The sequence below is a fragment of the Ostrinia nubilalis genome, chromosome 11 (genome assembly GCF_963855985.1).
Source record: "Ostrinia nubilalis chromosome 11, ilOstNubi1.1, whole genome shotgun sequence".
NCBI classification, from domain to species: domain Eukaryota; kingdom Metazoa; phylum Arthropoda; class Insecta; order Lepidoptera; family Crambidae; genus Ostrinia; species Ostrinia nubilalis.
Window position 1 is genome coordinate 1,085,359 of NC_087098.1, and position 17,701 is coordinate 1,103,059.

The 17,701-nt window shown below is 46.7% G+C and overlaps 1 protein-coding gene across 1 annotated transcript in view; it reads left to right on the forward strand.

Annotated features, from left to right (window-relative positions):
* LOC135075960 (intermembrane lipid transfer protein VPS13A-like) overlaps positions 1-17,701 on the forward strand; it is a 101,254-nt gene that overhangs the window by 73,251 nt on the left and 10,302 nt on the right. Inside the window, exons 43-48 of the mRNA XM_063970407.1 lie at positions 7,064-7,224; positions 8,055-8,264; positions 10,607-10,879; positions 15,281-15,555; positions 15,856-17,082; positions 17,404-17,596. Coding sequence (XP_063826477.1) covers positions 7,064-7,224; positions 8,055-8,264; positions 10,607-10,879; positions 15,281-15,555; positions 15,856-17,082; positions 17,404-17,596 — 2,339 coding nt within the window. The remainder of the gene's footprint in view (positions 1-7,063; positions 7,225-8,054; positions 8,265-10,606; positions 10,880-15,280; positions 15,556-15,855; positions 17,083-17,403; positions 17,597-17,701) is intronic.

A 17,701-nucleotide genomic window follows, 5' to 3' on the forward strand; every position in this document is an offset into this window, starting at 1 on the left:
CTGGCGCGTGCGACTAGAAGCCGGCGAGCGCGCGCACTGCTACACGCTGCCGCCTGCCATGCCGCATCGGCTCACGCTCGACATCAAATACATGGGCCTACCGTGGGCCGGGAGCTTTACGCTAGCGCCAGGTAATTGCCAACTCATGGGTCGGGAGAGTGCATGTATAGGTAGGTACTGCTCGACGCTCTTTTCTTTTTGCGCTATATTTCGCTGGCGCCCGTTATTTGGGACACTGGCGGGGGCCATTGTCATACCCTGTCACCCGCCATGCCGCATCGGCTTACGCTCGACATCAAATACATGGGCCTACCGTGGGCGGGAAGCTTCACGCTAGCGCCAGGTAATTGCCAACTCATGGGTCGGGAGAGTGCATAGGTACTGCTCGACGCTCTTTTCTTTTTGCGTTATAATTCGCTGGCGCCAAGTTTGTGGGACCCGAGTGAGGGCAATTGCTACACTCTGCCGCCCGCCATGCCGCATCGGCTCACCCTCGACGCGAAATACATGGGCCTGCCGTGGGCTGGAAGCTTTACTCTGGCGCCAGGTATGTGATAACGCAAAACAAACATGGAATGGTCGTCGCCTGCCCTATGCGTTGGAGCTCACGTGCGCATACGCACTGCTACACGCTGCCGTCCACTGCACCGCATCGGCTCACGCTTGGCGCGTTGACGCGAGATACATGGGCCTGTCTTGGGCCGGCTCCTTCACGTTAGTTCCAGGTATCCTTCCGCCAACCCATGGTTCTACCTGCCTCACAGCGTACGAACCGAATCTCGGGAGAGCTCATAGGTACTGCCCGAGGTTCTTTTCCCTTAGCACTATACTTCGCTGGCAGCACGTATGTGGGACCCGGCTGGGGGACATTGTCATACGCTGCCACCCGCCATGCCGCATCGGCTCACGCTTGACGCGAGATACATGGGCCTACCGTGGGCGGGAAGCTTTACGCTGGCGCCAGGTAATTGCCAACTCATGGGTAGGGAGAGTGCATGTATAGGTAGGTACTGCTCGACGCTCTTTTCTTTTTGCGTTATAATTCGCTGGCGCCAAGTTTGTGGGACCCGAGTGAGGGCCATTGCTACACTCTGCTGTCCGCCATGCCACATCGGCTCACGCTCGACATCAAATACATGGGCCTACCGTGGGCGGGAAGTTTCACGCTGGCACCAGGTATGTGATAACGGGACTATTCCCACCTCTCGTTCCCACAACTGCAACTTCTATGTAGCCAGGATCTACAGCTTGACCGCCACAAAAACCCAACCAATGAAGGTCAAGTTTGTCCCGGGGGAAAGTTAAACTGTCATTGGACCCGCAACGAAATTAATCAGAAGAACATAGGAGGAGTTCGAAATTAAGGTTCGACAGGTATGTGATAACGTAAAACAATCCTGTAGGCCTAAGATGCGCGCCGCGATAAGCGGTTATCACGCCATTTTATCGATCTTGCCCGTACATTTTGACGTCGATAAAAGTTATCACGGCGCGCATCTTAGGCCTTCTGGAATGGAGAAAGGACGGTGCCGCCGCTAGTCATCTACAACTGGCTACGCGCGCGGCTTCGGCTTCTAATCGCGCGCGACTGGCGCGTGCGACTAGAAGCCGGCGAGCGCGCGCACTGCTACACACTACCACCCGCCATGCCACATCGGCTCACGCTCGACATCAAATACATGGGCCTGCCGTGGGCGGGAAGCTTCACGCTGGCGCCAGGTATGTGATAACGGGACTATTCCCACCTCTCGTTCCCACCACTGCAACTCCTGTGTAGCCAGGATCTACAGCTTGACCGCCACAAAAACCCAACCAATGAAGGTCATGTCCCGGAGGAAAGTTAAACTGTCATTGGACCCGCAACGAAATTAATCAGAAGAACATAGGAGGAGTTCGAAATTAAGGTTCGACAGGTATGTGATAACGTAAAACAATCCTGGAATGGAGAAAGGACGGTGCCGCCGCTAGTCATCTACAACTGGCTACGCGCGCGGCTTCGGCTTCTAATCGCGCGCGACTGGCGCGTGCGACTAGAAGCCGGCGAGCGCGCGCACTGCTACACGCTGCCGCCCGCCATGCCACATCGGCTCACGCTCGACATCAAATACATGGGCCTGCCGTGGGCGGGAAGCTTCACGTTAGCGCCAGGTAATTGCCAACTCATGGGTCGGGAGAGTGCATAGGTACTGCTCGACGCTCTTTTCTTTTTGCGTTATAATTCGCTGGCGCCACGCATGTGGGACCCGGCTGGGGGACATTGTCATACGCTTCCACTCGCCATGCCGCATCGACTCACACTTGACGCGAGATACATGGGCCTGCTGTGGGCGGGAAGCTTCACGTTAGCTCCAGGTATGTGATAACACAAAACAAAATATATGGAATGGAGAAAGAATGGTCCCGCTGCTAGTCATTTACAACCGACTACCCTACGCGCTTGAACTGGCGTGCGCCGCGCGTGATTGGCGCGTGCGATTAGAAGCCGGCGAGCGCGCGCACTGCTACACTCTGCCGCCCGCCATGCCGCATCGGCTCACGCTCGACATCAAATACATGGGCCTACCGTGGGCGGGAAGCTTTACGCTGGCACCAGGTAATTGCCAACTCATGGGTCGGGAGAGTGCATGTATAGGTAGGTACTGCTCGAAGCTCTTTTCTGTTTGCGCTATACTTCGCTGGCGCCAAGTTTGTGGGACCCGAGTGAGGGCCATTGCTTGTTACACTCTGCCGCCCGCTATGCCACATCGGCTCACGCTCGACATCAAATACATGGGCCTGCCGTGGGCGGGCAGCTTTATTCTGGCGCCAGGTATGTGGTAACGAACAAATATGGAATGGAGAAAGGCCAAATGCTGTTACGAGTAGACATGCTGCTTCTAACATCGGTAATTTTGCGAGTGTATCGATATACAGCATCGCGTTTTCGCAACTTCATGCGGTATGGGAATCGCGCGTTTTTGCGATTGCTGTGGTGTTGTCGCTGCGTCGAGCTTTCAATTTCTAAAAAGCGGCTAAATCGTCGATAGCCCATAGTGGTAGCGTTAGTGCTATGGCTCTAACACTTGACAAAGTTAACTTTTATTGTGATTTATTTCGCGGACCCCTAGAGATCCACGGACATATGTATCGGAGTCCGCAGCCTTATCTTTGAACTATTTAACAATCGTAGTAGGAAATGCCACCGTAAATGCCACTAATAGAAAAAGTACCTTCTTATTGCTGCTTTTTTATTGTTTCCTAATGCTGGATTTCTATATTCAATCCTTGTTACTTCGATAGTGAGTGTAGTGGAAGTTATAAATGAAAAGGAGTGGACGTATAAAATTAATTGTCTATTCGGTATAAATTTACAATAATATCGAGACCGTTTAGTACAAAGTCGTTGAAGAGAGTGCGTCCGGATCGTCTTCTTAGATGTTCGCTCGCGAACCGAACGTTGCTCGTTCGTTCGCCGAACGCTCGCCGCTCCCTCCGGTCACGCCGCCCGCGGGCAATGTCCGTGAGTAGACAATCCTAATCCAAATTGGACAGATTTGGATTGTCAACTGCCAAATTTGTGAACGTCAGAATGGCGGGTGTATGATCACAGAAATGAATAAAATAAATATGATTAATTAATACCTGAGGTGTACCTTGGTGTACCTTTAGTTATTTATTTTGTACTTCCCTAAGACGGGAACAATTAGGATTACAAAATGAGCCGCCAACCTGATATCAGGTTGGCGGGTGTATGCTGAAATTGGACGAAACAGGTAAGTTATGCTATTCTAATATTTATCATTATTTAGTACCTGAGATGTACCTCACAAATATATTAATACGAACCAAATGCGACGAATAATTAACGAGAAAATCGATACGAAAAATTTGATGTCCACCATTTTCTTGATGGCCACCATTTTTTATAAGAAGTTAGAAAGTTGATACCGACACAGATACATACCGTAGTATTTTTAAAGGGGAACTACATATTTTCTGTCACCAAAATTTATATTTGTCATCACCGAATAATTGGATCTATCGCCACGAAATATTTTCGTTCTCAGATAAACAAATGTGTTCTCAGCTGAGGTTCCCAGGTATGAATCACCAAATTAATGTTAATATAATAATAATATGTGTAAATCCGTCTGCTCGTTTGCCTCCTATCACATAAAAAAAAAAAAAAAAAAAAAAATATTAAAAGATGGATCACCAAATAAATTGTAGTGCATTGATTGAATATAAACATCGTTCTCATAATAATAGTTTTAGTTACTTAAATAATAGCTTTGTCCTCAAAATGGTAGATCTGTCACCAAATAAATCGATTTTCGATCCCAAACAGCGATTCCCTTTAATTTGTTGTTTTGTCACCAATACAATGGTAACATTTTATTTCAATGTTGATTATTTCACGTAAACTATGTGTTTTATTTACTATCCTGCTAGAAATTTCATCTAAATACTGCTTTACCTGTGGGAATTAAGATCCTTGGGGGAGGCATTATATGTCCAGCAAAGTAGAGGTAGACTGTATTCGTGATGATAACTCCTAATTTTAGTGAAAATTTTTGAAATTTTCTAGCGACAAAAATATGATTTTTAGGGTTCCGTGCCTCAAAAGGAAAAAACGGAACCCTTATAGGATCACTTTGTTGTCCGTCTGTCTGTCTGTCAAGACCCTTTATCTCAAGAACGCGTGGACGTATCAAGCTGAAATTCACATGAAATACTCAGGTCTATTGTCCCTTTAAGCTGTGAAAATATCAAACTTCTAAGCCAAGCCAATCAAAAGATACAGCCGATTATGTCGATATTTTCAACAAATTTTCGACACTCGCAAAGGAATCAAAACCTACAGGATACTTCCCGTAAACTCAGAATCTTGAAATTTGACATGAAGCATTGTCATATAATGCAAATATAGGAAAAATTGCGAAAATCACATTTTTTCAGTTATATAATATAATAAAAATATTTTAATAAAATGAAACTTACTACCTTATTTCTCACGAACGAATAAAGGTATCAAATTGAAATTTATACTAAATATACCTAGGTCTATTGTCCCTTTGAGCAGTAAAAAAATCAAACTTCTAAGTTAACGCGATCAAAAGATACAGCAGTTTATACCGACGCCTTAGACGAATTTCCGTCACACGCTAGGGAATCAAAACCTACAAGGTACTTCCCGTGAACTCAGAATCTTGAAATTCGGCACGAAGCAACGTTAGGTATATAGTACAGATAAAGGAAAAAATTGAGAAAATGAGAAATTTGAAGTTACATAAAATATTAAAATATTATTGTTGCTTACATGACATAAAATATTTTTTAATAATTATAAACTTACTACCTACCCTTTTTCACATGAACGCGTAGAGATGTTAAAGTTGAAATTCATATCAAACACTTCTTAAATCTAATTGCCTCTAAACTGTGAAAAATTCTAAATCAACGCAAAAATTCAAAACGCTGAGGTAGGTCTAGGTACCTACCTATAATCACACCGCATATTTTGAAATTCGCCACTACTCGCAACGGAATCAAAACTTAAAGACTACTACGATATCTAGTAAGTAATTTGATTTAATACGTCATAAATTGTAAACCGCTACGTTTGTACGGCGGAACCCTCGGTGTGCGAGTCCGACTCGCACTTGGCCGGTTTTTATAATTATAATTGGTGATCACTTTAAATTAATTTGCTTCAATACTTATTAGGACAAACCTATTAAAATACACTCAAAAATATTTATTTGGTACTAGACCCTATTATTATCTCCATGATTTTAGGTATAATTTCGTGGAACTGATTTTATATTGTTTGGTGACTTGATTTTGGTGACAAATCTATTATTTTGGGGACAAACTGTATTAATAAGGAAACAGAAAACGACTTTAATTGGTGACAGCTTAAATCATACCCTTTTAAAGTCTGTTTTTTATGACACGCACACTTGTGAATTTGCCAATACCACTAATTTGCACCTTGGACAACCTTATTTATGACATTTACACGTTAATTCCTCTATGCATTTACAGGAGGGCGCTGCTATCAATACTTTTTGATTTTAGCAAATTAATGGTATTGGCAAATTCACAAGTGTGCGTGCCATAAAAAACAGACTTTAAAAATAGTATGGTATGTATTATCTGTGTCGGTATCAACTTTCTAACTTCTTATAAAAAATGGTGGCCATCAAGGAAATGGTGGACATCTAATTTTTCGTATCGTACTTCTCGTTAATTATTCGTCGCATTTGGTTCGTATTAATATATTTGTGAGGTACATCTCAGGTACTAAATAATGATAAATATTAGAATACCATAACTTACCTGTTTCGTCCAATTTCAGCATACACCCGCCAACCTGATATCAGGTTGGCGGCTCATTTTGTAATCCTAATTGTTCCCGTCTTAGGGAAGTACAAAATAAATAACTAAAGGTACACCAAGGTACACCTCAGGTATTAATTAATCATATTTATTTTATTCATTTCTGTGATCATACACCCGCCATTCTGACGTTCACCCAAATTTTAATATGTTTTTGGCCAAAATATCTGCGGTTTTTGATGTTTTTACATTTTATATTGTTTATAAGACTTTTAAACAATATTAAAGTGTAAGTAAATGCATCGAACATTTTGGAAATATAATCTAAAACTGTATTCAATTTGACAGTTGTGATCTGGATTTGGACAAGGATTGAATATAGGAAACGGGCGTAAGAGGTCCGTGGGCAAAAGAGTTTAAGAAACTACTCTAGCATCGTTGTACAACCCTACGATAGCGAGGTGTGCATGGGAAAATGAAAGCTATTTTACAGGCAATAGCATCGTTTATTGAGATGCAAAGCTAAGCTATGTGATGAACCTAGTTGAACCTAGCTGAACCTGGGTGGGCATACATTTCCAGGGGGTATATAAAGCCAGGAAAAAAACAAATGTTAGCGCGAGCTAAAGGAGCACAGCGCCATCTATTATCCCAAATATAAACTATGTTTTACTTACCCATTGTTCTTGGTGGACTTGCTTTTTACTTGACACTCAAACTTATACAATCGTATCCGTTGCAGACGTGACGGAGAAAACCATAAACATGTCGTGCGACGGGTCGGACGGGCCGGGCCGGCCGCTGCAGGTGAGCGTGCGCGCCGAGCGCCGCGCCAGCTGGCGGCTGTTCCTGCACGCGCAGCACTGGCTCATCAACAAGACGCAGCTGCCGCTGCAGCTCAAGGTAACCGAGTGACTGCAGACGGGTGACTTGCCAGTGTGTTTAAAGCCTTGAGCACGTAGAATCCCGTCCAATGACCCCAAGCTACCCATCCCTATCGCTCGCGCGTAATTATGTCGCTGTCGCGACTGCGACGGGCGCCCGCAGTGAGTGTGCGAGCGCGACAGCAACATAATTACGCGCGAGCGATAAGGATGGGTAGCTTGGGGTCATTGGACGGGATTCTACGTGCTCACGGACCAGGCTTTACTGTGGGTTTACGTTAGGTGTGTTCCAGTGGCGGATTTAGTTTTGCCGCCCGTAGGCTGGGTCTTCTGAAATCGAGTAAGCGTCATCTGAAATCTGCCGCCCCTAGGCCGCGGCCTATACGGCCTATTGACAGATCCAGGACTGGTGTGTTCGCTAGCGAGTCTTTTTTTTTAACCCTGCATAAAAGGCATCCACTGAAAATCTGTGTTTTGGCAGTTACACTGTCAAGATGTTACTGAGTGGGTGACCTTTTTGGCAACTTGTTCCATTTTTTTTTGTATGTCGTTTGTTGCCTGAGTTTGTTGCCAAAATAAAATTACTTTCTTTCTTTCTTTGTAATGTAAGCTCATGGTAAGCACACAGGTGTTCTTAAGTGCGTTTAGTTTACATACTATGTCGCAGCGGCAGCGGTACCGCCACTGCCGCGGCGCCGCTGCACTAGTTTTATTTCGATTTGTATGGGTGCTTTACACGCGTGTGTATGGTCTAACTTTGAGTTCTGGGAGTCATCGATTTCTGAGCGTTTTTGTCTAGCACGAGTTGTACCTCGAGATGATGGTGTCACCTTCACTTATTTTGCTCAGGGCCAGCACTCAGACATCTGGTACGAGCTAACAGACGAGCCGGTCCTCTGGCGCGCCAGCGGGCGTTCCAACCGCGCGTCCGCCTGCCGCGTGCGTCTGCGGGCGCACCACAGCGCCACCTCGCGTCGCACTCCGCTCGCCGCCGCCGCGCCCGGCCTCGTCGTCTGCTCGCACTCGGAGCGGCGCACCGACTACCGCCTGCTGCTGTGCGTGAGTACACAGCCGGCACTGTGCGTGCGTCTGCGGGCGCACCACAGCGCCACCTCGCGTCGCACTCCGCTCGCCGCCGCCGCGCCCGGCCTCGTCGTCTGCTCGCACTCGGAGCGGCGCACCGACTACCGCCTGCTGCTGTGCGTGAGTACACAGCCGGCACTGTGCGTGCGTCTGCGGGCGCACCACAGCGCCACCTCGCGTCGCACTCCGCTCGCCGCCGCCGCGCCCGGCCTCGTCGTCTGCTCGCACTCGGAGCGGCGCACCGACTACCGCCTGCTGCTGTGCGTGAGTACACAGCCGGCACTGTGCGTGCCTGCGCGCTGTTATACCCGGTCTTTGTATAGAATAAGGCTGACCCGCCGCTGTCGCGCCGAGTCAGCGTTTCTAAACTATGGGAGCGCCAGAGACCCCACTGTAAAGTTTAGTTCGGTTTGAGAGCTTGCTGCAACGGGTTGTCTTTAAAATTAATGTTTAAAAAGTGAATAAACTTTAAATACGTAATAAACTGTTTTTTTAAAACTCCAATCTCGAGACCTCGTACAACATTTGGTGGCAGCTCAAGGGATTTAAAGAAATCCTCGGTAACCGCATCCGAAGTAACAGTGATCAGTGTGTGTGCGCGAAAACTCCGAACTCATTATCTCGCTGTATTTCGCCGTATCTCGCCGTATCTCGCTGTATCTCGTCGCATCACACTGTGCTCTTCTACATCTCGCCGTGTCCCGTTGTTCCCGCTGTGTCACCTCGCGCCCGGCCTCGTCGTCTGCTCGCACTCCGAGCGGCGCACCGACTACCGCCTGCTGCTGTGCGTGAGTACACAGCCGGCACTGTGCGTGCCTGCGGCCGCGCCCGGCCTCGTCGTCTGCTCGCACTCCGAGCGGCGCACCGACTACCGCCTGCTGCTGTGCGTGAGTACACAGCCGGCACTGTGCGTGCCTGCGGCCGCGCCCGGCCTCGTCGTCTGCTCGCACTCCGAGCGGCGCACCGACTACCGCCTGCTGCTGTGCGTGAGTACACAGCCGGCACTGTGCGTGCCTGCGGCCGCGCCCGGCCTCGTCGTCTGCTCGCACTCCGAGCGGCGCACCGACTACCGCCTGCTGCTGTGCGTGAGTACACAGCCGGCACTGTGCGTGCCTGCGGCCGCGCCCGGCCTCGTCGTCTGCTCGCACTCCGAGCGGCGCACCGACTACCGCCTGCTGCTGTGCGTGAGTACACAGCCGGCACTGTGCGTGCCTGCGGCCGCGCCCGGCCTCGTCGTCTGCTCGCACTCCGAGCGGCGCACCGACTACCGCCTGCTGCTGTGCGTGAGTACACAGCCGGCACTGTGCGTGCCTGCGGCCGCGCCCGGCCTCGTCGTCTGCTCGCACTCCGAGCGGCGCACCGACTACCGCCTGCTGCTGTGCGTGAGTACACAGCCGGCACTGTGCGTGCGTCTGCGGGCGCACCACAGCGCCACCTCGCGTCGCACTCCGCTCGCCGCCGCCGCGCCCGGCCTCGTCGTCTGCTCGCACTCGGAGCGGCGCACCGACTACCGCCTGCTGCTGTGCGTGAGTACACAGCCGGCACTGTGCGTGCGTCTGCGGGCGCACCACAGCGCCACCTCGCGTCGCACTCCGCTCGCCGCCGCCGCGCCCGGCCTCGTCGTCTGCTCGCACTCGGAGCGGCGCACCGACTACCGCCTGCTGCTGTGCGTGAGTACACAGCCGGCACTGTGCGTGCGTCTGCGGGCGCACCACAGCGCCACCTCGCGTCGCACTCCGCTCGCCGCCGCCGCGCCCGGCCTCGTCGTCTGCTCGCACTCGGAGCGGCGCACCGACTACCGCCTGCTGCTGTGCGTGAGTACACAGCCGGCACTGTGCGTGCCTGGGCGCGCACCACAACGCGTCCGCCTGCTGCGTGTATGAGACTCCTGTCATCCACTACTCCTGCCGCTACTATTACGGATGCTACGACAACTGCAGCCGCTACTCCTGTCTCCATTACTCTTGCCGCCACTACTCAAGTCATCAATACTCGTACCGCCACCACTTCTTCCACCATCACTCCTGATACCACCATTCCTGCCTAAACTACTCTTTCCGACACTACTCCTGCCGCCAATACCGCTGCCAACAATACTCCTGTCGCCAATACCGTTGCCGCCACTACTATTCCTGCCGTGATTACTCTAGCCGTCATCACTCCTGCTGCCACTACTCTTATAGCCGTAAATACCGTTAGATTGAACTTGAAGCACTTTCAGAATCAGTAATCAGTTTTTCGAAATTTATTTAAGTAGTTTAGAAATAATCGAGTCAGATCGTTTCCACCCTGTTTACTTATTTCCCCCGTGTCCGCAGGTGACGCTGTCAGAACTGTGTCCGCAACTGACCAAGATCGTGACCCTACTTCCTTACTTCGTCGTCTACAACGATACGCGGCGCCACCTCCGCTTCATGGAGGAGAACGAAGCAGCCGACCTGTGGCTTGACCTGGCGCCGCAGCAGTGCGCGCCCTTCTGGCCTCAAACGGATTCTATGATGATGCACTGCAAGTTCCGTGACTCCTGCGTCATCTCACAGCACTTCCCGATCACGAAGAACCATTTTACGGTGCTTAGGATGGATAAGGGGGTGAGTGAGGGCGCTTCATTATCATCATTTCAGCTATAAGATGTCCACTGCTGAACATAGACCTGCCTCTATGATTTCCACATCGCCCGGTTGGTAGCGGCCTGCATTCAGCGCCTTTCTGCTACCTCTATGAGGTCGTCGATCCACCTTATGGGTGGACGTCACTCGCTGCGTTTTCCGGTACGTGGCCTCCAGAACCTGCTGCCCCATCGGTCGTCTGCACCAAAGTCAATCATTACAATTTCATGACCACGTTTGATCCCATCCCATCTACCATCTTGCGATTTTTTTTGTATAGCCTGACCAGGAACATAAAAACCCTGGCATAGAGGCGCGTCAATTGCATTTGATAGTGCAACACTGAGTACAGTCGTACCTGTGTTAAATTAATAGGCTAACTGTGTATCAGGATTCAGGATTACGGGCTCGTTTGATATTCTCATAAATTAACGAAAAAATATTATTATAAATAACCTGGTTTAAATAAATTCAATGAAACCATCAATCGAGCTGGTAGGATTTATTTTATTATTCATCAATAATCAAATTCAGAACTTGAATATTCAACTGCAATGTCTGCCCATGAACGCTTCAAACTCGGTACTTCTTTCCCAATTCCATAAAATTCAACACTAAAGTAACAAAAAATTTTAAAATAGGTAGTTGAAACAAACCACAGCTAATTTTCATAGTGGACTGTACTATACGATAAACATGTCAGTCAATTTGACAACCTTTGTCGGAAACATTATTCAATGAAAATATTGTCTGAACCCTTAGTATTTCTCTTCGACAAATACTTTAACACATTGTGAACCACTTTTCTTTCACGACTATAAAAAGATTTTAGCAATTTAATTCACAAAATCAATTGCGCACATTTAAAATAAAGTTTGTTTACACTTTGACAGCAATAGACTGACATGCAAGGTGACATGTCAATGAAGTTTTCAGTTACTGTTGCCATTAAAAGAAATTAGTACCATTAGTTTTCCGCAACATGGCGAGGGTTTTTATGTTCCTGGTCGGGCTATAATATGGACCCAAGTATAATATTCTATAATGTTTTAACGATATATCAAAAAATTATAGTGATCTAGAATTATTTCGAACGAAACCCACTACTAGGTATAAATAAATTATTCAATTCAAACTTTTTCGACTCCCACTCCAGCGGCGCTTAAAAAGTATTGTTGACTGTTAAGTTTTCACTTGTAAATTCTATAAATGTCTGCTATGGCATATGGTTTATTTGCATCTTAACTTCCATTTGCGATTACCTATAAATGGCTAAGCAAATACATAATTTAAGGTCCCATTATTTGTATTGTATTGCTATTGGTTTTCCGAATGAAATAAAATAAAAATAAAAAATAAAATAAATAAATAAATTCTGAAAGTAGACAAAAAAGAAAGACAGTAACGACTCTAGAGATTTAAAGTGTTAAAAATGTTTCACTATTAAGTGACGCACTAACCTATTTTTAGATTCTCTGTCCCAATCACACCTTTTCAAATAATAAGTTTATCGTCTTTTATGTTTTCATTATGCTACTATTAACTGATATCCGGTTTGCGCTTAGGTACGCATTATTTGGACAACATTTAGAGCAGTTAACGACAGTTATGGCGCTCGCAGTTACTCTGTTATGAAATGTTTGTGGGCCGTTATTTTTTAGTGCCAATTGAATTATGTCATAGACTCACACTTTCCGTCGGAAATACAAATGGTATTTAGGCTTGGAAGCTAAAGTGGGGCAAAAAGGAAATGCAAATAAAGATGCAAAAAGTTTTTGCAATAAATTATTTTATAAAATACAATAATTACTCGTAAAAGGACTCTCTACTTATAATTAATAAGTATTTTTACTTAACTTAAATTAAGGAGTATTATTTACATTATCTATTTGAGCATTTATTTAAAGATGGGTTATAATTATAAGTCCTATTCTTCAGCATCGTCATCATCATCTTTTTTCAAAAAGTTTTGTTTTGGTGTCTAATTTGAATTACATTTTAGAATATCGATCTTACAAATGTATTTGTGTAAGTAACGTATTATCGACATTGGGCATATTTAAATTAAAAATATCCATAAGCCGGCTTTGGTCGTCCCGGCGTCTCAACTGACAAACTCCCGTCATCGTGCAGCGTATACGCCGCTCCCTTAGACCGGTGCGTCCAGATCTTGATGGCTTTGAGATGGGCATCGCTTTGTTCCTTCGCGGCGGACACCGGCGGCGCCGGTTCTATGGGTAAAGTCTTGATGTTTGATGATGGCCCGTAGGATGCGGGTGCCGGTGGTGGAGGTGCGTTGTTAGGGGAGGAAACCACCTGTAAGAAATGATGACGAAATGAAATATATTTCTGGTGATTAAATAATTGTTATTACAAAAAGAAGGCGCTATTTACGCTACTTTTCTGTTTTGTGTATATTATTATTGTTGTAAATGTAAATGTGCAGATGGTGTTAATAAAAATTAGTCCGGTCCGGCGACTTTTATTATGTAAATAAATAGCAATGATAGATTCTGTCATTTACGTTATAATCATTATTTTTCTACTAGTAACTTTAGTTTGGACGCAAATGTTCTCAACTAAACGGGAATACAAAAATACCAGATCTATTCATCTATCACTGATTGATATCGCTTCATGTCGTAAATCAAATGATTATCACGGGCTGTCATAATACTTACACTGTAATGTGGTACGTGATACGAGCTAACCGTGTCCCGCTTAGAGCTATAGTCCATGAGAGGAAGGTTCCCGAAGTTCTCTAGCTTGTAGGAACTCTGCTTCACAACTTCCACATTGTCCGTGTTGGACGTCTCATAGTGATCCTCTCTCAAGTTCACTGGCTTCGGCAACTGCTCTTCCTGTGTCGCCTGACTGTCAGTGAACGAAGCAATGACCTTCTCTGATGCAGCCCCATTTAACTCCTTTTGAATGTACGCGTCTAAAAGCGTAAATTGACCGCTGTGCATAGATTCTTGCGTATCTAACGGGGTGTTAGCCAGCTCCTGAGAATTTATTTCAGGTGATGGATGAAATTGCGGTGGGGTGTTTCGAAAGTTTGCATTGTTAACATTTGCATAAAGACCGTTGAATGCGAACTGATTGGCGTTGTTTACGTATTTGTCAGTGTCTGCCGGGCGTTTACTGATTGATTTGTACTCCATTTCATAGCCTGTGTGTTCATTATTGCCAATGTAGGGACCATTGAGTGCGAACTGGTGATCTTGATCCGTTTCTTGAGCTGCTACCTTGTATATTCTCACATCGTCATTTTCTTTGACTTTGTTCAATGAAGTGCTATATTTTTCCAAGGGATTTCCATATTTCTCTCCAGCGAACTCGATGATTCTATCCAAATCCTGCTTAGATAGATGTTTAACGAGATTGTTAATGTCGTCGTCTCCTAACCCGTCGTTAATCGGTCGTTTACTGGTACTAACCTTGGGCCTAAAGCTGCCTGGGTGCGGGTCGTCGCTCTCCATGTAATTTGGCGGCGGCGTGTATGAGAACGCTCCTTTAGTCAGGAACGGCGGAGGTGGCTTTCTGTAGAACCTACTCGGGCTCGAGTAGTACTTCGCTCTCTTAACCCTCAGATACTCCGGCATTTGTCGCGAGCGTCCATACTCGTCACTGTTCACAACTGCACATAGCACCACGACAAGTATTAAGACTTTCATGCCCATATTCGTTTGTCTGAAAACTGAGAGGAAGTGAAATTGTCGCGGAGTCTTATAATAGTTGGGTCGAAAGCGGTGTTAATTGTGTTAGAGCGTTCGCCACTTCGGGTAGGGGCAGTTCTGTTTATGGCCGTGACGTAAGCGTGTTTAGGAGATATGGCTGCGGTAATGGGCGCGTGCTAAGTACAGGTGTGTGACCTAAGTGCGGGTGTGGTAGGGGCGTAATTTGCAATGTTATGTATGAATGATATCGAAGCTAGTTATGCGCAAATTATGTAAACGAGATAATTTGTGTACTGAATTACGGTTTCTTTGGATCCCGTAAAGTTAAATTCAAGCTGTAATTTTAAAACTTTATGATGCTATTGCAATTTTGTGTGGGTGGACGTTGATGTAGGTACATAAAATAGAGTCATGATTTGATAACAGTTAGTAATACAGAATTAAATACTTTTCTTTTATGAATATCTACACTTTCTAAAAACTTTTTGTTTGATTTAAATTCCCATGTGATGATTGAATTGACGGCGATCGAATGACAGCCCAAAAGTGTTTTCATATCCCCTGTTAGCTTTAATCTAACTGTAAGTACTATTTTAGTACCCATAGTAAAAGCTTTGCTTAGTTTGGGACCAGAGGCGCAGTGTAAAATGTCCAAGTACATTTATTTATTTAATAGTTTTTGACTTTGAATTCTCCTCTCCAGTCGGCCATTTGCGTGGACGTGACCGGCGGCACGGACCGTCCCTTCACGATCACTTTCAAGCCGTATACCAGCGGCGACGCGCCCGTGCGCATCGACAACCTGTGCGACGACCTGTTCCTCAAGCTACACCAAGCCGACTCCGGCCAGGTGGCGCTGCTGAGCCCCTACCAGTCGCTGCTGTACACCTGGGACGACCCCGCCAAGGAGCGCACGCTGTACTGGAACATATACAACAACAAGGGCAAGGGCTTCGTGGCGGACTTCGGCCAGGACGGGTGAGAAGCGCGTTGGCAACACTTCTGTTCGTTTGTTTCAGCCGATACGTCCACTGCTGGACAAAGGCCTCCCCCAAGGTTTTCCACAAAGACCGGTCCTGCGCCGCCCGCATCCAGGCACCTGCCGCGACCTTCACCAGATCGTCGGTCCACCGAGTGGGAGCGAGTGGCAAATGCTACACTACAAAAAGTAATGCTACACTACAAAAAGTCGCCGTGAGCGAGTGGCCTAATATCCTGCTTTTGTGCATAGATTGTGTTTTATTATTATTACTAAACTCGCTTGCATATTTTCCGCAGATATGGCGAAGAAAAAGTCAGCTTCCAGTCGGTGAAACACTCGACGCTGGTCGCAACCAGCAGCGTGACTTCCAAACTGTCGTCTACCCTCAAGCGCCTGACGCCCAAGTCTCCTGAACCCTGCTCCTCCAGCAGCGACGACTCCGACAGCTCAGACCTTCCAGAAAACCACACCAAGACCAAGAAGATGAGGAAAGACAAGGTCATCGTATACTGGATCTCGTACATGGAAGGCTACCAAAGAGTCTTCGCGCTGGCCCAAGACGAAAGAATCGCCTACCAGTACCGAATGAGGATCAACTCTGAAAGGAGTAACTACGAAGTATATCTATCCTTATCAGGCGTGAGCCTATCAGTTTGCGTCCAAAATAATAACGCAGTCAAAGAACTCGCATACGTTAGTATTACTGACTCATTGCCCAAATGGGAGGTCAACGTGAGTCGCAAGTGGAAGCAACTGTCCCCAGACCTGACCGCCTGGATCGAAGAGAAATACCAGACTGAACAAAAGAAGTGCCAATTAAAAGAATACATCGATATAGACTTAGAAAAGATGCAAATGACGAAGCCGTTCTTCTCAGAACTGCGGCGGACGTACAACCCTGGTGTTTGGTTGCAATTCCGTAAATCTGACACGTATAGTTATTTCCACATGAAGGTACAAAGACTGCAGATAGATAACCAGCTGAATGAAGCGGTGTTTCCTAGCGTTCTGTATCCAGCTCCCTTACCACCAGAAGCGAGGTCAAACCGTGGCTTAAAGCCATGCATGGAGATCGTAGCCTTGAAGCAGCACAGGCCTACGCTGAACCAAGACGTGTACAAATACCTCAAGATTCTAGTCAGGGAGTACTGTGTGAATTTGGATAGAGGTTTCGTTAACCACGTGTTCGATATCCTCAACCATTGGAAGATAGAAGAGAAGCCAGCGGTGAGACTGCGAGCTGACTTGGCTTTGGTTCATATGCCGTTGCCAATTATTGCTATAAAGAGCCAAACGAGCGCGCAAAAGAATGTGTTGTTTGAGTTCGTGCACCTCTCTCCTATCAAGATAGTGTTAAGTTTGTCCTCGAGAGGCTACTTGACGGAGAGCGCTAGTAGTCCGAGCAGGACAAGGTTCGGAACCAAGAAGGAGAACAGGCCTAAACTGTTTAATAGTGATCTGTTGGAGTACCTCTTCAATTCGTGGGGCTCATCGCTCTGTGACATGAAGGATGTAGTCTTAAGGTACGTTTTATAAAGTAACACATTTGCTGTTCTATTATTTTTCTAGTCATTTGTTTTACTATTGTGAGTCCATCTGAATCCTGTTTAGCAAAAACTTATATTCCAGTAGTGTTTGTTGATATGTTCTTCTGATTAAATTCGCTGCGAGTTCCAAGATATTCAGTCTCGATAATGACTGGTTGGGTTTAATGGTCAGCCAAACCGTAGATCCTAGTTGTGCAGGAGTTTTTGTGATGACAACTTCTTCTTAGACACTCTTGTCAGAGAGGTCGTGGCGAGGACAAGAGTTCGCATTAATCTCCTTATCTTCCACTATTCCAGGATGTCCTACCTAGAACTTCGCAACGCGCCGCTGACGGCAGCAGGGCTGGCAGACGCAGCATCACGCCACTACTGGACGCAGCTGGTGCAGCAGTTCCATGTCCTCGTACTTGGACTTAGCATCCTCGGGAACCCTTATAGCACCATCGGGGACTTCTCGCGCGGCATGAAGCAGTACTATGAGCCTTATCTGGTGAGTGCTAGAGTTGCTTTTCGCTTGGCAGCTGGTCGCGGTTGGTGCAGCAGTTCCATGTCCTAGTACTCGAACTTAGCATCCTCGGGAACCCTTACAGCACCA